Source organism: Apodemus sylvaticus, chromosome 2 (genome assembly GCF_947179515.1).
Source record: "Apodemus sylvaticus chromosome 2, mApoSyl1.1, whole genome shotgun sequence".
Taxonomy (NCBI): domain Eukaryota; kingdom Metazoa; phylum Chordata; class Mammalia; order Rodentia; family Muridae; genus Apodemus; species Apodemus sylvaticus.
The window spans coordinates 188,001,580-188,021,707 of record NC_067473.1 but is presented as its reverse complement, the minus strand read 5'-3'; the positions used below and the strand labels follow the sequence as shown (position 1 = coordinate 188,021,707).

Genomic DNA, 20,128 nt, shown 5'->3' with positions numbered 1-20,128 from the left:
TCTACAGTTTAGTCCTTTCTTCCTCTCCCTTTAAGGATGGCACCAGTGAGACTACAGCACTATTGCATCTTTTTCTTCTTGCCTTCAGGAAACTTTGTTAAAAAGAGAAACTTTGTCTTCTCTTGCCTCCGACCCACAACCAGCTGCCAACCAGGTCCCGTCCTCTATGCTAGTTGAGCTATACGGTCCGCCTGTCCCCTCCTTCCGCCTTCCTCACCCAACACCAACACTTCCGGCCCACCCCCTTGCCACCTGCTTCCGGTTTGTCCAAGCTCATTTGCTCCTGTTAGTGGGTTCAACTCCCTTCTAGCCTCGGTCTCTCTCCACACAGGTACTGGTCTTTCAAAGGCTTCATCCTAGTTCTTTAGCAGCTAAGAGCACACTCCTACGAACTTCGGCTTAGTCAGCCAACAGTAGAACACCGCCTGATTGCCGCCGCTCTACGTCCGCGGGGACGTCTGGGAGTTGTAGTCCGGACCAGCGAACCGTTGTAGTTAGGGACAACATGGACGGCCGAGCACCTTTGCGTCTTTCGCAGGAACTCGTATCGCTGCGTGAAAGTCCTTCGGGGACATCACCCATCTTTTATTTGCAACCTCTGGAGCCCAGTGTCGGTTTCGTTAGTGGCTCCACTTCTACGGACCTAGGAGAAGGTGTGTAGTCGTGGGTCCGGATCATAATGAGACAACGCATTCTAGATGGGGAACAGTTTAAGAAAACCAACCGCCTTCTGGATTGGAGGACATCAGCCGTCCTCTCTCTGCTAGAGGGGAACTTGTCTTGTAAGCTTACAGGACTAGGGGAGAGGACTCACTGGGCACTTTGCAATTTTGGGGTGGACTGGTCATGTGCTGCTGAGGGCGGGATATGGGCAGAGGTGGAGACATTAGACACATTCCTTAATGCCCGCCTCTTCCACCTTTAGGTTCGTCAGCATTGGCTTCCACGCTTCCTACAACCTGGCCCAATGTGAGTAAAGGCTTCTTTTCAGCTTTTGAGTTGGCTCAGGGGCCCGCTAGTGGTGAGGCTTTGTTCTCAAATACCCTAGAGTTTTGGGAGGAGTTTAAGGACTGCCCAAGAGGGTGGTTAGAATAACACACCGAACCGGAACTGGCAAGCCAGATGGAGGCTTTTAAATTAAAAAAGCAAAAAACACTTCTTTACATTTGTTTTGTGTGTGGGTATGCACATGTGTGCCTCTGCCTGCTTGTAGAGTACAGAGGACACCTTTCTGGATCGCTACCCTTCTTCCAACATATGAGACCTAGAGATCAATCAAACTCAGGCTTGGTAGCAGGCATCTTTACCTACTGAGCCATCTCACCAGTCCTTTTCAATTTTTTTTTTTTTTTTTTTAATTAAGCTGGGGGTCTGGTGAAAGAAACTGACGGGTGTAAGAAGATAAGAGGCTCATGTTTAGTTTTCAGCAGCTACTTTAAGGAAGTGACAATTAAAAAACAAGAAAAGAGGTATAGATGGGAACGAACAGTCCTAGCCCCTGGTTAGTGAGAAATGAACAGGTTTTCACAGACCATAGGTCTCACTTGTCCCCTGATTAGTATCAGATGGATTTGTTCAAGGATTCAGACAAAGGAACCTGAGATAAATAAAATGTAACTGGGTCATCTTGCTCAGCTTTTCTGTTTTTCTGTCACTGCGGAAGAGGAAAACCTGTGGCTGAAGCATCTTGTCGCTTTTAGGAATCTGTGAAGTTTGAAGATGTATCACTAAGATTTACCAAGGAAGAGTGGGCACAGCTGGATCTCCAACAGAAGTGTCTGTACAGGGAAATCATGATGGAGAACTACAGTAACATAATTTCAGTGGGTAAGCCAGCCTCCACTTTAATAATGATCTGTTTGGGTGGGTGGAGCATGCTTTTAATTCCAGCACTTCAGAGGTAGAGAAAGATTGGAAGTTCAATGCCAGTCTTGACTCTACCTGCCCCCACCCCAACTCTGAATGTGTGCTACTTCTGAACTGTTTGTGTTTGGGCTTAGGCTAGAGAAACCAGAGAAGAAGTGTTAAGGGAGTGTAGATCTTGATAGGAAAAAGGCAGCTTTTTGGTATGACTTCAGAAGTTTCATCCAAGCAATACATAAGGGTCCTTGAATACTGGGCAGAGCCTGTAAGGGATGTTTGTAGCTGTACTGACAGTTGCCTACAATTTTTATGGCACGTCAAACATATGAGATGTCAGTAACCAGCAGCTCAGGGGTATCTTCAAAAATTGTGATTCCTTTGTGGTTCTTAGGAAGACTTCTGTCCTCTCTAGTTATTTCATAGCTGTGGCTCCAAGCTTTGTGTCTATGTTTAAGCAGAAAGAAAAGTTGATAGTCCTGACCCGTTCTTTCTCAACTGTCAAATTTAGCAGGAAGCAAACACTTTCCCAGAATGTCCTCCAGTTGACCAACCTCCATTTTTTACTTTATGGCACCTTTGTTGTCAAGGAAACCACAAATTCCAACAAAAGGAATGGATATATAGTTGTCACTGCCCAAGACCTGAAGTCATCATGTCACAGCATGGGGGAAGGAGGATATAGAATATTGCAGCAAGACAGCATTTCTCTAAGCAGACCTCCAAGCCCTGTCTCTTTTCTGTTGAGCAGAGAATCACTTTTCCAAGCCAAATGTGATACCTCAGTTAGAAGAAGCAGAAGACTGCTGGCCAATGCAGAGAGAAATACCTCAAGATACTCTTCCAGGTAAGAGCCAGGCATATGGGAGGTTCCAAAAGGGATGAATATTCTGGTTACTCCGGGACTAATGTGTTCTAAACAGTATGAGAACCAGGTGGCATGTTGTAGTAAGTATAAGTTATTTTCCAGTCTGTAGTCATTTTTTTCATGATGCTAGTGATTAAGCCCAGGGCCTTTCACATTATAAGCAGAGCAGGCGTGCTACCACTTGAACTAATATCCCCAGCTTCAGTCTTTATTTAGGGGTGGGGGTTGTACTATTTGGGGTTTGTGTGTAGTCGTGGTGGGGTTTGGGTTGGGGGTTTTGTTGTTTTGTATTTTTGTTTTGTATTGAGATGAGATCTTAGGTAGTTCAGGCTTGCCTCTAACCTATTAATTAACTAAGGATATGAATTCCTCATCATCCCTTTGTCTTAGAAGTTCTGGAATTACAAATGTGTGCCACTACACTAGCACTAGCTCCTGTTTTTGTTGTTGTTGTTGTTTGTTTGTTTGTTTTTTGTTTGTGTTGATTTTAAGCACATAGGCATATTGTCTGAATACTTTTGTGAACTCAAGTATTCCTTTTTTGTTGCTGTTCTGTTTATCTGTTTTCACTTTATATATAATGGCATAAAATCTTTGAGCCCCCCAAAAATTCAGATTCATTCTTCTTCTGTTTGTTGGAAACAGCATCTTTCTGTAGACTAAACTACTATTGTCATAGTACAGAAGCCTCTTCTGTGTTCTTGTGCTTTGTTGACTCCCCCCCCCCCCCCCTTTCTGGGTGCATGCCATAATGTGACACATCTTATTCTATATTAATGAACTTTAATAAATTTCTGTGCCCCTTGTAGTTTAAAAAAATAATCTTAGCCAGGTAGTGGTAGCACATACCTTTAATCCCAGCTGTAAAACAGCTGTAACTTTAAAGCCAGCTGGTGTATAGAGCAAGTTCCAGGACAGCCAGGGCTACACAGAGAAATGGTCTTAAACAAAGAAAACAAAGAGATATTAGATGTCTTTTAATCCTCCAGATAAAGACCAATTTGCCTAGATTAGTTAAGAGAAGATGTTAGAATGTACATTAAATTTGATTGGACTTAATTTTTGCTCTTTCCTGTTCTGGTTAACTAACCCTTGCATGGTTGTTCATATGAGCCCGCATGCTGCTAAATACTCTTAACATTGACGTTTTAATTACTTTTCTATTGCTGTGAAGATATACCATGACCAAGATACAAGAAAAAAGATTTAATTGAGAGTTTGGGTGTAGTTCAGTGGGTAAGTGGTAACCATCACGGTGAGGAGCATGTCAACTGGCAGGTAGGCAAGGTGCTGAAGCAATAGCTAAGAGCTTACTTCCTAATTTTCAAGGCAGAAGCAGCTAAGGAGCTCAAGCTATCTGGGAATGGCATAGATTTTTGAAACTTCAAGACTCAACCCCAGTGACACAACTCCTCCAACAGGGCAACACCTACTTTTCTAAACAGTTCCACCAAATAGGAACCAGACAATTCAAATATATTAGCCTGGAGGGCCATTCTCATTCAGATCACCACAATCCTCTTGCTGGCCCCATAAGCCCATGGCAGTATGTATTCAGTCCAATTTCAAAAGTCCCCATAGCCTTTCACAGTCTCAACACTTTAAAAGTTCATAGCCTTGGGGCTGGAGAGATTTCTCAGTGGTTAGAGCATTGGCTGTGCTTGCAGAGCCCTAGGGCTCACATAGCAGCTTAGAACCATCTGTAACTCCAGTCTCAGGACTTACATGATGCCCTGTTCTGTCTTCTGAGAGCACTGCACTCACACAAGTTCAAAGTCTTTTCTGAGACTCAAAGCAATCTCTTTAATTATAACCCCATTAAAATGCAAAAAAGCAAGTTACATTTTCTAATATACAATGGCACAGAATATATATTTCCATTCCAGAAGAGGGAAAGTGAGGAAATATTTGACCTAATCAAAACTAAGCAAGGCAAACTCTAAATCCTATAGGTCCATGTAACTGGGGGTTTACTTATTCAAAGCGCTAGTCCATGACCCATGACACTGCAGCAGTAACTGAAAGTATATGTCTCATTCATAAGCAGAAGGCAGAGTGAGAGAGCTAACTGGGGCTGGCATGAACTCTGAAACACTGCCAGTGGACACACCTTATCCAGCAAGGCCGCAGCTTGTAATCCTACCAAACAGTTCAAGTAACTGAGACCAAGTATTGAAACATGAGTCTATGGGTGTTGTTAATTTTTCCTTTGCTTTGGACCATTACATAGTTCCATCATCATATCTAAAACATGATTCTGAAAGTGAAGAATGGGTATCTGTGTGGCATGTAGGAAATGTGCAGGTTTTGATGAGCATGATACTATTAGATTCTGCTTTGTTTTACATCAACGTTCATCTGAATGAATAAATATTCATCTAGTGCTTTCTAATGAATGAAAAATCATTTCTATATGATAAATAGGAAAATACCTATTTCCATTACAGACTCTTTTAAGGTGGTTAAAGTGGTAACATAGTAAATATAAGAAATGCCTTGTTGTAAGGTTGTATTTTTGTGTTAGTGTTCATAAAAGACATAGTTTTCGCTGTTTTCTGCTATCTTCAAAAAATTTTTTTTATTTGTATTTTGGCTATAAAGTACACCATGTGCCACTGGATGCTTTTCTTTGTGTTTTGATGCTTCAGAACACTTTCTGACTCTGTTCACTTGTCAGATCTCCGCTTGCTGCCATCTTTGGGGATGATGTTTAGTTTCACATCAACATTCATCTGAATGAGTAAATATTCATCTAGTGCTTTCTGATGAATGAAAAATCATTCCTATATGATGGAAATAGGAAATTTTTGTGGCTAGGAGTAGGAAACCAAAATACAAGAATGTGCAGGTTACATTAACAGAAGGCACCTGGCCACATCAGCTGTGGGGGAGGTTTGACTTTTATTGTTGAGGACTGGTGTGACATGGCTTTTCACAGCTCACTCTGGTTGGTTTGTGAACAAAGAGCTGTAGCAGGATACAGATGGTGAAAGGAAGCAAGCACCAGTAGTCTCTACAGTTGAAATGATGATGCCTGCAGTGAGAGAATAGTAGCAGGTTTGGGAAGAATTTTAATTCTTTAGAGTGTGTTTGACTCAAAGGCAGACTCAGTGGATCTAAGTAAGTAGATAAACTGGACCAAAGAGCTGCTGAGAATTCCTGTGGGTGAAGGAAGCCTTGAAGGGATTTCCTGTGGCTGTTGTTCATAATCTGCATGCTTACTACAAGCACTCTTTGTGGTGCTAGAGACAGATCCTAGACTCTTGTATGTGGTATGCAAGCACTCTGCCTCTGGGCTGCATACATCCCCAGCCATGTATGTTGCAAGGGAATCTTAGGCTGAATTTTTGGAAATAGCTTATTTTAAAGGTGTTAAAGGCATAAACTATTTTAAGTAGTAGAACTGTGGTTTTCTTTTTCTCTATATAATGACATAATGTTAGGTAAAACTTTGCATTAATCATGTGAAGAACTACCTAATAATATTTACCTTGAAACTTGGATTTAAACTGTACCAAGTCTCTACTTATCCTGTCAATAGATCATAGATGAAAAGGGAACAAAGACACATCCAAGGAGGTTTGCTGAGCCAATTGCTTGTTTGAACTTTAAGAGGTCCAGGTAGCAAATAAAAATATGAGATTTTAGAATGTCATATATTACTTTTAACTGAAAAAAAAAAACCCACATCTTCACTAGTGTCCCAACAGTAGTGTGCAATGCCTCTTATTAATGCACAAAAGTTATATTGGATCCAAAGTTCAATCGTTCTCACAACTAAGCTTACAAGCTTCTCCAGCTAGAATGACACCGAATGTAGTTGGTGAGGTAATATGAGAAAATAGTTAAATTCTAAGACAAATGTTATTTATCCTCAAGAAAACTTTGAGTTGAATAAGATCCTGTGAAGGGAATATGGGATAATAAATTAGATTATACTCATGTATTCAGTTGTCATTCTGTGGCTATTCCAAAAAGCATAGCCACGTGTGTATACCTAAAGTGGGACACTTAAAAGTTAACTAGACTTAACCGTTAGAAACAATGCATAAAAGACACTATTGGCCAGGCATGGTGGCATATAACTTAAATCAAAGCGCTTGAAAGGCAGAGGAAGACTGATCTCTTAGGAATTCGAGAATACCAAGATAGCATAGTGAGACCCTGTCAAGAAATAAAGGAGAAAGAGATTAAGTAGTAGATGAATAAGTCATATTCACAGGAGAACCTGAAGAAAATGCTTATTTTTTCCTTTGGGTGTGTGTGGTTTTGCCTGTATGTTTTTCTGTACACTATGTGCATGCAGTTCCCACAGAACCTGAGGATGTCCACATGCTCGAGCAAACATGTAGAGAATGAAAGAAATACTCATACAAAATGTTAGAATACATATATGTGGAAAATGAAGGAATTTTACTACAGATTCTGAGGGTCTTATCAATTAGTTGAGTATCTAGAAGAGTGATCATGTATTTTGGATAGAGCCTAGTCCAGTACTGATGATTTTTGTTCAAGAACACATTTTCTCTTGTTTTTTTTATGAATTTTGTCTCTGAGATTTATAGGGTAGGAGTGTGATATCAAAAATGTGTACAGTAAATATGTTTAGGGTAAGAAAGCCCAGTTTTAGCTCAGTTTGGACCCCCTTAACTGTTAGATAGTTAAAACAGGATATTAATCTGTAAAAACATGAATGGAACTCTTTGGTAAAATTTTCAGTATCTGAGAACTCCTCCTCTAAGGGAAGAAATCTCAAAAGTATTTTTGGAGCAAGAACAACTTCTAACCTAAGTAAGTAAGTTAGTTTTGCCTTCAGAGAACTTGCACTAGATCCCCAACCCCACCTCACAAAAAATATAATTTTCTTACACTAAATAATAGCATCCGAGAACTATAAAGCCGTGAGAATGTTCATGATATAGAAGCACTTTCATGTCTTTCTCTTATTTGGTATCACAGTTGTACTAGGGATAGTCTTAGGAATGTAATTGCTATTAGGAAGTCACTGAGCATTAAAGAAACCCCTGGCAGGGATCCCTGTGAGTATGACAATGTGGAATGCTTAAGTAGGAGTCCTCATTGGATTATATATCAGAGGACTCATATGGGCAAAGACACTTTGGATGTATTCTCTTGGGAAATCATCAGCTTTAACCCCTAAATTATCTGAGAATGAGAAAATGCACAATTAGAAAGGATTACAGAGAATAAGAAAAGTAAAATGTCAGGGGCCTTAAAAAAACAAATTATTCTATAAATTCCAATTAGCAATATGACTGAATTACTTGTCCCTTAATAAGAAGGTATTACAGAATGAATGAATACCTGATGAAACCCAAAGAAACAAGAGTTTATCTTCAAAAGTAATTTCAGCATAAGTCCACACTTTGAGAGAGTAATGGAAATTTTGAGGCAGATAGTGTTACAGAAACATCTGAGGGCTCAGATTTATAGATTTGTTTGAGAGTCCAGAATCTATAGAGTGGCCATATATTTTGACTAGACTAGTGGTTCTCAACTTTCCTAATGCTGTGACCCTTTAATACAGTTCCTCATTTTGTGGGCCCTCGACCATAAAATTATTTTTGTTGCTACTTCATGACTATAATTGTGATATTGACACATGGAAAAGAGTCATTCAATCCCCAAAGGGATTGTGACTCACAGGTTGAGAACCACTGTGCTAGAGTCTAGTCCAGGAGTGTATTTTCATGGTATGTTGATTTTTGTTCAGGAATACATTTTCTCTTTCATGTGTTTCTTCTCTGGGGACCTTTGTATAACATCTGTCAGTCTGTCTCAAATATGTATGTCATGGTTCTTTTAAATAAATACCATTCTCTAGCATCAACACTTAAAATCTAGGGTCACTGGAAAGCCTATATTACATTGCTAAAACCAATGAACAGAGCTTTGAAGCAGACATTGTGGGTGATGAAGGGGAGACATCCCTCTGAAGAAGTATATAAAAAAAATTTAAAGTAAGAAACAAATAGCCCTGGTGTTGTAGGCCAACAATCCCAGCTACTTGGAAAGCTAAGGCAGGTTCAAGGCCAGTCTGGGCAATTACTTGTCTTCAAATAAAAAGCAAAAAGAGGCACTTCAGATGTGCCTCAGTTAGCAAAGTGTTTACCCAGCATGCACAAGGCCTTGAATTGAATCCCCAGTACCATATAAACCAGGTATGGTCATGGGTTCCTGTGCACAGGAGGTAAGAAGAACATCAAAAGATTAAAGTTCTCCTCTGCTACATAGAGCTCAAGGCCACCCTGGGTTGGCTGTTCTATCTCAAAAGAGTGTGGGTCCTAGGAACACCTCAGTGATTGAGCAGTCCCTTAGGGCTAGGACCTAGGCAAAGAAAGAAAAATCAAAAAGGAAAGGGACAAAAATTGTGCATGAATTTATTTTATTTTTTTAAAATACAAACAACCAATGATGTTTAAAATAAAAGACAAGTTTAAAAAAATCTATATAAAAGAAGGATAGAAAGGGAGGAAATCCATACAGGTATTCTGCAATGCATGTAACTTGATGGTAGTACTTTTTAAATATAAGAATAAGCCAGTTCCTTATGTACTTAATAAAACAGTATTTGTGTTTCTTAAAACATGTGAATGAAACTGGGTCTCACATATCTAAGGCTGGCCTTAACCTTACTGTGTGGCCAGACTTGACCTTGATCATCTGATCCTCTTGCCTCTATCTCCTATATGCTGGGGTTACAGGCATATATCACAGTGACTAGTTTTAATGAATTTCTGGGGATGTGCTATGTAATTCTCTACCAACTGAGCTATATACTCAGCCTGGTTTTATGTATGTTTTTTAGATAAGTCTGTCTTTGTGACTCTAATTGGCCTATAACTCAATGTGTAGATCAGGCTATACTTTTAAGACTGATCCCTTCTTACCCCTGCCTCCTAAGAACAGTGATTATAAGAATGTGCCACATTGCCTAGCTTTTGCTCTGGTTTTGATTTTTAGAATGTTTTGGGCCTTTTCTGGACCCTGGAATAAATTCCTTTCCTGCTGAGAGTCCTCTGATGAAGATCAAGGTTGTTGAGGTCCTTACATTGAACAAGGATATGGCTGGTCCCCGAAATGCCCTGATTCAATCCCTCTATCCAGAAACTGGGGAAGACTTGAACCCAGGTAACCTCAAGCCAACTCAACAGCCAAGCAAGTGTTTTACTGACACTGAAGCTTCGCGCCAGAAGTTCCGACATTTCCAGTATGAGGAGTCAGCTGGTCCCCAGAAGGCTGTGTCCCAGCTTCATAAGCTGTGTCACCAGTGGCTGCAGCCCAATACACGTTCAAAGAAACAGATTCTAGAGTTGCTGGTGCTTGAGCAGTTCCTGAATGTACTGCCTGAGAAGTTTCGGGTGTGGGTAGAGTCACAGCACCCAGAAGATTGCGGAGCAGCTGTGGCTTTGTTGGAGAATATGACCTCAGTGTCTAAGGATGATGGTGAGTGTCCTGGAAGGGTGAGGTGACAAATATGTCTGTGAAGGCTTTGTGAGGGAATGAGGAGTGCTGGGATGACTGAGGACCACAAACGCCTATATCTTCTATGTTACCAGGTTAGAATTAATGGAAACCTGAAATATTTGGTATCACCCAAGCAAAAAACTTCCATGGGCTTCAGTGGAACCTTACAGATGCAATGTTTTTTTTCCCTTTTATCCTTTTGGGATCCCTGACACATAGTCAGCCTTCCAATTCTTTGAAGGAGCTATGAATGAAGTCCTAACTGAGGGAGGACCTGAGAATTGACTGAGCCTGTGGATCTACAGAAAAGATGGGAGGTGACAAGTGAATACACATATGATAGTGTGAAGGTGGTGAAGTGGTCAGGATACAGGTGGAGTTTATGGAGGCTATTTCTGTCACTGAAACCTACTGTGACAAGAACAGTGAAGAAAAGAAACAGGATGGATGTCCCAATGACACATTAGCCAAGAATCTTGTGTAGCCTGTAGAAGTTTAAAAGGCAAAGAATGAGTTCTTCCTATATCCAAAAATGTTAACATCTTGATTTAAAGCCAGTGAGGATGATGCCAGAGCTCTGGTCTCTGAAACCTTAATATATTTTAGTAGATCTGATGTGGTAGGTAGGCATATAATCTAAGATACTCAAGAAGCCAAGTCAAGTCACCAGTTAAAGGCCTGCCTGAGCTACAAATGTGTTCAATATCAGTGTGAACTATTTATCATGATCCTGTCTCAAAATAAAAATGAACTGGGGCTATCACCCAGGAGTGGCACAGCATTCTAGCTTTAATACCCAGGATTTGGGGAGTGAGGCAGTTTATGACAGTTAACTGGAGTTCAACTTCCCCCAGAAGCTACATTTAAAAAAAAAAAAAAAAAAAAAAAAGCAAGCAACTGGGGCATGGTCATGCATGCCTAACCACACTATTATATTGGTTAAAGACAGGAAGGTCACTCGAGTTTCCTGACCTCCAGTCTGGCTACAAGTTCAGTGAGAGACACTATCTCAAATGAACATTGTAAAGAATGATGCATTAAGATACCAGACATCATCTAGCTTCTTCATGTGCCCAAACACACATGCACATATACTATTCTTACAAACACCAAAAAAGCTGTAAAGTGGCTCCAAGAAGAAGGAAACCTTACTGGAAGAGTTCCAAGATGCTATAAATCTAGGCACACCTCGACCTAGGGTTTCAATAGGAGCTTCAACTCATCCCCTCATCCATCTCATTTGGATGCCTTCAGTTGGCTTCATTGCCATTAAATTAAGGCTTCTAAACACAGAATTTTTCTTTCTTAAATGTTCCAGCAAAAGCTTCATTTGCTCTCAAAATATATGGTCTCCCATGTCTACCACAGTCCATGAAGGTAAACGGATAACATGGTAGTGCAGGCTGATTAATGTCATTTTTCCCTATCCTAGCTGGTGTAGAGTCAACGTGGTAAAAGCCCATAGAGCATGTGGAGACACATGAGGAAGGCTAAACCAGAAAGAATCATTAGAAGGGTTGTTAGCACTGGCCAGGGATGTTTAATATGATCAGAAGCACAAAATGGGTACACATTCTGTGAACAAGGGCAGATCCTTCTATTCTCCAAGGCAGCAAAGGGAGAACCACACAAGCATGATTAAGTACTTGGAGACTGGAAACAGACTTTGACACTAAGGAAAATGCCTTTGCTTCAGAAGCCAGATCCTGAGACAGATGCTGGAGTGGGGAGACAATAAAAGGTTTCTATAGTAGAGACACTAGTCCCCAAGTGGTCCATGCAGAGTAACACACTGGGCCCATCCAGTTATGGAAATTGGTTACTGTTGTGAAGAGGTCAACATAGACCATCAAGGGGCATAGGTCGTGGGTTGTGGGTCTGGTGGTTCTGTCTGTCTGAGGGCTACCACCTCATTAACTCTTTATGTAGCATCTTCTTCAGTTCAGCTTGCCTGTGCTAGTGAGACCACTGATCAACTAAAGGAGAAGGGGAAGGATGTGGCCATCTTACCAGTTACTGTACCACCTGAGGTAAGCAAAGAACCTTTTGTTCCATTGGTCCCAGCTTCCTTTAAGGGACCACCCCTGAGATGTCCTTTCTACGCTGAGCCTTGCCAAGACTTCATGGAAGATAGGTCATTTTAACTTTCTGAGTTCTTGGGCCTAAGTGGAATTCTGAAAAGCCCAAGTGTGAGGGGTAACCTTCCTGAAATTGTGATGGGCATAGAGAAAGGAAATAGCAGGAGTCTAAGAATCAAAACTCAGGGACAGAAGAACCAGAAGAATCAAAGGCAATTTGTAAGGATTATATTGTACCCTAGTTAGAATGAGTGAGCCCTTGTTCTTTGGAGACACTTAATTGGGGAATTAGGAATAAAACAGCATAGGCTCAGATCAGTCTAAGAACTAGGTAATGGGTATGCAATAGGATTAGCCCTGTCAGCCAGGATAATGGCGTGTATATGGCATTAATGCGTATTATGTGTATGGTTTTAGGGATATTAGTGTATATATGGCTCTTTTCCTTACAAGTGGTTTATATTAGTTCAAGTATGTGATTAGAATTGTTGGCTCTTATATAATGGGCAATGTGGGCTAGGTTTTAGGCAAGGCTGCTACCTGGGAATGGGAAGAAACTGATCCCAGACTCATTGCTCTATATTTTGTTCCTTCTAATGTAGGCTCTGCTACATCTGGGCAAAATTCCTCCCAGATCCAGGCAAGGTGATGAAATAGAAGAGTCTTCCTTTTAGAATCCTTAGCTGCTCATAAGAAATTAACATGGCATAGGTGAATGTTATACATAGGTCAGACCTGTCCATTAACATTGTAGCTTTTACACTATGGGACAAAGCTGTTTCTAGAGGGAGGAGGTCCTTTGAGGGATGTTGTCCTTACAATGCAGGCTAAATACAGATGCTAGTATAATAAGTGTAGCATGCTTATTGCACTTGTAGCTCTTTGTCAATCAGGAGCTCTGCCTACCAGCTTGGGACCCAGACTTTAGTTTGGAGAAATATCCTGTGGATCTCTTTCGGGGTCAAAAACATCATTGTCTCTGAGCAAACCACCAAAGCAGAGAAATCCCTATGTGTGGTAGAATGTCCCAGTGGCCTTTCTTCTACCCACATTGGCAAACATCAAACTTTTATAACATTACAGGAGCCAGTGACTTTCCAGGATGTGGCTGTAGACTTCAGTCAGGAGGAGTGGCAGCTACTAAGTCCAATGCAGAGGACCGAGTATCATGATGTGATGCTAGAGACCTTGGGCAACTTGGTGTCTGTGGGTAAGACCATTCCTACAATTATAAAGTCACGAGGTCCCCAGATATCTCAGTTTTTCTCTACCCAGTGTCAGAACTGGCTGTATTCTCAAGAATCTCTTGCTCTGTCCATCTTTTTCTGAATCTGTGACCCTGCATTGGTAAGGAGCCTTGAGCGCACAGGCAGCCTCAGGTTTGGTTTGCCTGAAGGAATGAAAAAGCTGGTTTTGCTGCTTCACAGCTTGTCACTCCCTAGACTGAATGACTGAGTAGATGTAACCTTATTTCTTAATACTGCCACTCTGGCACTTATAACTGCAATATGTATATCTTTTGGTTTCTTTCAGGGTGGGAGCCTACATTGGGAAACAGAAAGTTAACTCCAGACTCTCCCATTCCTGTGGTAAAACCAATTCATGACCCAGACCCAAATGATCTCTCAAGGAATTGTACCCAGTCCACTGTCTTTGAAAGTATTTTACAAGATGGGGTCCAAGACATGCACACCATAGAATCAAATCAAGTAGGGCTTCTACAGGAAAAAGGCCACCCTCAGAAGAAGCTCTCTGAAAGCTCCAAGTCTAAGGACCAAACTAGTCTTCACAAAAGCCAACACTCACTCAATGAAGTTCTTTCTAGAAAACATGTAAAAGTTAAGCAGAAGAGCACTGGAAAGGGGAAAGGCAGGACAAACACCATTTCCATGACACGAGGCTTACACATAAGAAATCAGCAGAAGGACTCTGTGGAGTGGCAAGACAGTAGTGGCAGCAATCCTATAACACATAGCTCCTCTATAAAAAAACACCAACAGGGTTCTGAGCAGGGAAAAGCTCGGACCAGCAGAGATCTAATTACACTTACTGTGCCTGCAGATTTTTACCAGAAAGCCACTGGCTCTGAAGAGGGTAGATTTAGGGACAGTAGTAATGCCATGGTGCCTGATGTATCTACAAAGATTCACCAGAAAGGCCATGAATGGCATAAAGTTGGGACAAGTAACAATTCCATGTTCCAAGGTTCCTCTGTACAAAATCACCAGATGGGGTCTGGGGCAGGAAGAGCCAGGGACAACAGTATCTTGACACATGCTTTACCTGTAAAAATTCACCAGAAGTGCTATGAAGAAGATAAAATCCAAGGAAACATGAGTTCATTGAAATGTGTAAAACCTCGCCAGAAGGGATCTAAAGGGGAAAGAGTTGGGGAACTTAGCAATTCCGAAAAACATGTTCCCTATATAAAAAATCACTTAAAGACCTCTGAAAGAGGAAAAGGCAAGAAAATCAGTGCTTCCATAAAATGTGATCCCTATATAAAAACTTACTACAAGGGTTCTGCAGTGGGAAAGCTAAGGAGAGCCAACAATTGTGGGAAAGCCATCAGCCGGCATGCTCAGCAGATATTCTTCATAAAAACTCACAAGGGGAGCCAAGTTTACCGATGCAGTGAATGTGGTAAAATGTTCCGAAATCCTAGATATTTCTCTGTCCATAAGAAGATCCACACTGGAGAGCGGCCTTACATGTGTATGGCCTGTGGGAAAGCATTTGTTCAGAGCTCCTCCCTCACACAGCATCTTAGAATTCATAGTGGAGAGAGACCATTTGAGTGTTCAGAGTGTGGGAGGGCCTTCAGTGACCGCTCAGCCATCTCTCAGCACCTGAGAACTCATACTGGAGCTAAGCCCTACCAATGTCAGCACTGTGGGAAAGCTTTCCGCCAGAGTTCCCACCTCACCAGGCATGCGAGAACTCATACTGGGGAGCGACCTTTTGTGTGCACCAAGTGTGGGAAGGCATTCACACAGAGCTCAAATCTTATTGTGCATCAGAAAACACATGGGATAAAGTTCCAGAAGCAGCCCAAATCATAGCCTTTGTGCCTTTCAAAGCACTATTTTTTAGGCCTTGAGATGTACTATGCAGACAGAGTATGATAGATAGGCTTTGAATAAGGAGAGCACCACACCTTAAGAACAGCTCAGGATACCACCTAGCAGGTGTGAGTGAAATCATCAGGGAGTTCTTAATTGCCTCATTTATCCTCAAAAGGAAATAAAAGATCTGAAAATGCGTCTAAGGTTAAGAAGCCAAGTACCAAAAATTGCACTGATATTGTATGTAGATGAATAAACCATTATCTTTGTGTGGAACTTTTGTTTTCTGCTGTGATAGCTGTTTTTCATTTTCATTTGAATACATCTGGAATTAATTAAAACACTAGCAACCAAGTATACCTTTGAGGAATTTTTTTTTTTTCGTAATTAGATCATTTGAAATGGGCAAACCCACTTTTAATCTGGATTGCACCTTCTACTGGCAACCTATATACAGGATATGGAAGAAGGAAGCTTGCCCTCTTTTCCTGCTTGCTCTCCCTAGCCAGTCTGTTCCTTAACTTGCATTAGAGTTTACTTAGAGGTTCTGGCATCTACCACCTGAGACATCCTGCCTCATCTATTCTTAGACCTTCACTGATAAACAGCCATTGTTGTACTAGCTGGACTACATCCCATAAATCATTCTAATGAATATATGTGTATGTATATGCACATGAGAAGAGAGATTCATTCTATCAGACCCGCTACACTACCTTGAATAATATCTGCTTAATTAAGAATCTTGTTTGTTTGGTTTTTATTTTTGAGGCAGGATTTTTCTGGGCAGGACTGACTGTCCTATAACTCATTCTATAGACTAGGTTGGCCTTGGACTCAGAGATCCTCCTGCCTCTGCCTTCTAAGTGCTGGGATTAAAGGTATGAGCCACCAGGCCATTAACAATCTTTTATCTTGGTGACCTCAAACAGTTCTAGCAGATCAGTATACAGGTGGGAGGAAATCCTCAGGAATCATTGGAGACCTAGAGGTTTAGAAGTCTATAGTGAATCCAGGGACACATGAGAATATCCTCTGACTTTACATTATGATCTTTTCTAAAGGATTAGTTATGGGAGAAATTCATCACCATTAAGCAACAAAACACTGGCAACACCAGGGCATGTATATGATGCTCACTTTCAAATTCAATTACATAGGTTGGTAGGTAGGTAGGGAGAGAGAGAGAGAGAGAGAGAGAGAGAGAGAGAGAGAGAGAGAGAGAGAGAGAGATCCAGGTTAATAGGTAAACAAAAGCAAAGGACTAGCAATATGGCTCAACTAGTAAAGTGGAACTACCACCAAACTTGATGACCTGATTTTAATCCCTAGAACAAACAGAGTGGAAAGAACTGATTTTTGCAAGTTGTCCACTAACATCCACATGTGCCATGGTGTGCAGTCACACAAAATAAAACTATAGAATTCTTTAGGATTGAAGAGATGTCTCCATGGTTAAGAATTCTTGCTGCTTTTGCAGAGAACCCAGTTTGATTAGTGGCATCCACATTTGAAGGCTCAAAAACCATTTGTAACTCCACTTCCAAGGGATCTAGAACCTTCTTCTGGACTCTTGGCACCTGCACTCATACTCACAGGCACACATTTTTTTTTTTTTCATTTCCAGATCATACACACCCCACATCATCCAGAGTTCCCCATTGTCTTTCTAAGTTTTTTTTTATTATATTTGAAAACATATTCAACATCTGGGAGTGTGGCCCAATGGGTGAACATGTGCTTCATCTATATGAAGCCCTGGGTTCAACTCCAGCATACACACCAGATCCATTGGGATTTATCTTATATTTTGGGTGTAATTATGCTTTCTTGGGTGACTGTCTCATGTTTCTCTGAAACAAATAGGACCTAGAGACAGAACCAGAGAGTACATTGCATGTTGTAAGGTCAAGTGTGTAGAAAAAGAGCCACCAGGAAGCATATATCAGACATGGTGCTGTTTTGATCATTTCAACAACCTGATTAAAGTTTGTTAGCATTTTTGAAATGGGGATTAAGTTTGCCCAAAGGTGTGTTAGCTGGTAAATTACTCAACATTATTGCCTATCATGTATGAAACAAGTAATTGGACTAGAAATCAAAATCCAAGAATCTCTTTTTTTTTTTTTTTTTTTGATTCCTAACAGTAAAGATGAGCTAGGAATGGAAGACTATAGGAGAACTTTGGACCAGAAAGTGCAACCTGCAGCTTCAGAAATATGTTTTGCTTATATGTTATATATAATGAGCAATTCCAAATTACTGGCAGAAAACAGCCATTTTGTTATTTGGTGATCTGTGGGTAAATTTGGAGATCATACAGATGGTTCCTGACCATTGGTTTCTGGAATCAACAAGAAAGACAAAGAGTTTTAAGTGGAATACCTGGGGCCATTTTAATATAGGTTAGATGTATATGGACTCTCAGCTTTGTGTCTGTTGATTTCCTTTCAAGCTCTCAGATGGTAAGTACAGTCAAGTAGAAATCTTTCATTGAGCCTGCCCACACATACAGCCTCTCCATGACTTTCTTTTTCTGCCTTCACCTTCAAATTTTGAGGGTAAAGACTAATATATCTGGACCTTCCTACCCAGAGAAAGCATTCCATGACCCTACTGGTCTCCCTTCAAAAGCTGGAGTGAATCTGATTCCCTTCTCACTAAGTCTGTGAGTGATGCTTACAAAATGACAGATGGTAGTTTGTATCCTTGCCAAGATAGAACTCACTGTGTTGCTAAGCTAGTGCTTCATCAAGTTCTGTTGGAACTTTGGATCTCTAGATGGTCACTCTAGAATTCAATCTTGGAACCACTTATAGGCCAGCCAGCTACTGAGGGGGGGCATCGTGGGTGACCAATAGCCAACCAGTGCCTTGAACAAAGACTCTGTGCCTGTGGACATAAGCAGGTGGAGTCCAATTGGCCAGGGTTTTTCCCAACTTGGAAAGGTGAGATAACAGATATCTAGGGTTTTGAAAATGATCTAAGGGCTCCCAGTGGGAGGAAAGGGTGAGTCCAAGTTGTCCCACCTTCTTAATCATTAGGCCCAGCTGGCAAGAAGAGTGAGTTCTCAGGCAGAGTTGGGGGTTTTATAAGGACCTTAGTTTGCTTCCTATTGCTGTGATAAAATAATACCAAAAGCAAATTGGGGAGGAAAAGGTTTGTTGCCGCGGTGGCCCAGTGATGTCTGTAAAAATGATATTTTACAGACAGAGGTGGAAAAGAAATGCCTCCTGGGAATAACGGAACTCTCTGGAAGCTGTGGAAGCTGATAATCTCACCTGGCAATTTACTGTACTCTCTTACTTTCTGGTTATTTAAGATGGGCCCTTAGTTCTCAAGTAGCAGTTTGTCCTGACTTCCTCCTTTTCTCTCTTCACCGGGATTCCTAAGGCCTGGCTGATAATCTGGTCTTTGAAGTCGACTCACTGACCGCCAACCCCCGTTTTAGAATTTCAGTGCCTTGCCTCATAGTTGTTTACATAATTACTACCTTCCAACTACATGCAGGTTTTTATGGCTGCGCGTATGTATATGAGGATGGCTCAGGCACTCCTGTACTGAAAGCATTAATTTAGTCAGGAAGTTTTTTGTTTTACAAGGTAAAAGGCTAAATGTTAGATAAGGATTTCTCACAAGAACTTGTTAAGACCCAGGTGGTATAAGAAACTTCAAACTCTTTGAAGGTTTGCTGTAAACTATGAGTGACTCTGTATTCTAATCATGAAGTTTGATGGCATCTATAAATTGATCCTCTGTATCTGTTTCTTGAGAAACTTTATTCCTGATTGATGTTGCATTTCCTTGTACCAAATGGCTATGATAATTGTGCCTGCCTCACTGGCTACATCTTTTGAAATGGTAATACCAACTCTTCCTGTATAAAATTCCTTGCCTTAGAGCTCCAAAATACATTCAGTTCAAACCGCCTCTGTGTGTGTGTGGTTTGTTCTGTCTGTCATCTCAGCCGGACCTGTGCCTTCCTGGACCAGAGGACCCTGGTTATCCCACAGCAGACCCACGGTCTGTAACAGTTTGTTTCAGCTTGCACATCCATCTTGAGCACAGTCCATCATTGAGGGAAAGCCAAGGCAGAAAATCAAGCAGGGCAAGAAATTAAATAGGCCATGGAAGAATGCTGCTTACCAGCTTGCTCCTTGTGACTTGCTCTGCTGCTTTCTTATAGAACTCAGAACTACTTGCTAAGGGGTGCAACTGTCCCCAGTGGGCTGGGCTCTCCCACATCAACTATTAACCATGAAAGTGTCCCCAACACGCTTGCCTTTAATCCAGTATGATGAAGGCATTTTTTTCAAGTGAGAATCCCTCTTTCAAAATGACTCTAACTTATAGCAAATTAACAAAAAACCCAGCTAGTACACAGAAGGAGACTGTGGTTGTTTTATTAGGTATGCCCCCCCCCCCCATAGACTCATGTATTTGAATACTTGGTCATTAGGGAGTGGCACAATTACACTGTGGCCTTAGTACAGTAGTTGTGGTCTTGTTGGAAGAAGCATGTAATAATGAGAGACAGCCACAAATGGAAGAATGAGAGTCTGTATGAATTGCTTATCTTACCTTGATTTAACTTTGGTAAGTAACATGTACCAAGAAAATTATCCATTTATTTTAGATTTTCTAACTTGGCAGAGTACTGGTTTTCAAAGTACATCCTTAGGATTTCCTCCATGTTTGTTGTTATAGCCCCTTTTTTGTTTCTGACTTTGTTAATTTGGATAGTGTCTCTTCACCATTTACTTAGTCTA

The 20,128-nt window shown here is 41.0% G+C and overlaps 1 protein-coding gene across 1 annotated transcript; it reads left to right on the top strand.

Annotated features, from left to right (window-relative positions):
• The first annotated feature begins 256 nt into the window (after positions 1-256).
• On the top strand, positions 257-16,982 carry LOC127679443 (neurotrophin receptor-interacting factor 1-like). Its single transcript, XM_052175364.1, has 8 exons — positions 257-653; positions 926-969; positions 1,701-1,827; positions 2,612-2,707; positions 9,713-10,195; positions 12,146-12,246; positions 13,378-13,504; positions 13,828-16,982. The coding sequence occupies exons 1-8, from the start codon at positions 506-508 to the stop codon at positions 15,354-15,356; spliced, it is 2,655 nt and encodes an 884-aa protein (XP_052031324.1). The 5' UTR covers positions 257-505; the 3' UTR covers positions 15,357-16,982.
• The last annotated feature ends 3,146 nt before the right edge of the window (positions 16,983-20,128 follow it).

What these genes read in the sequence shown, in the direction of transcription:
- LOC127679443 (XM_052175364.1), top strand. Translation starts at nt 506, where the DNA reads ATGGACGGCCGAGCACCTTTGCGTCTTTCGCAGGAACTCGTATCGCTG. An exon ending in CAGTAACATAATTTCAGTGG is followed by an intron (nt 1,828 to 2,611) that starts GTAAGCCAGCCT and finishes TCTGTTGAGCAG; the next exon opens with AGAATCACTTTTCCAAGCCA. An exon ending in ACCTCAAGATACTCTTCCAG is followed by an intron (nt 2,708 to 9,712) that starts GTAAGAGCCAGG and finishes TTTGATTTTTAG; the next exon opens with AATGTTTTGGGCCTTTTCTG.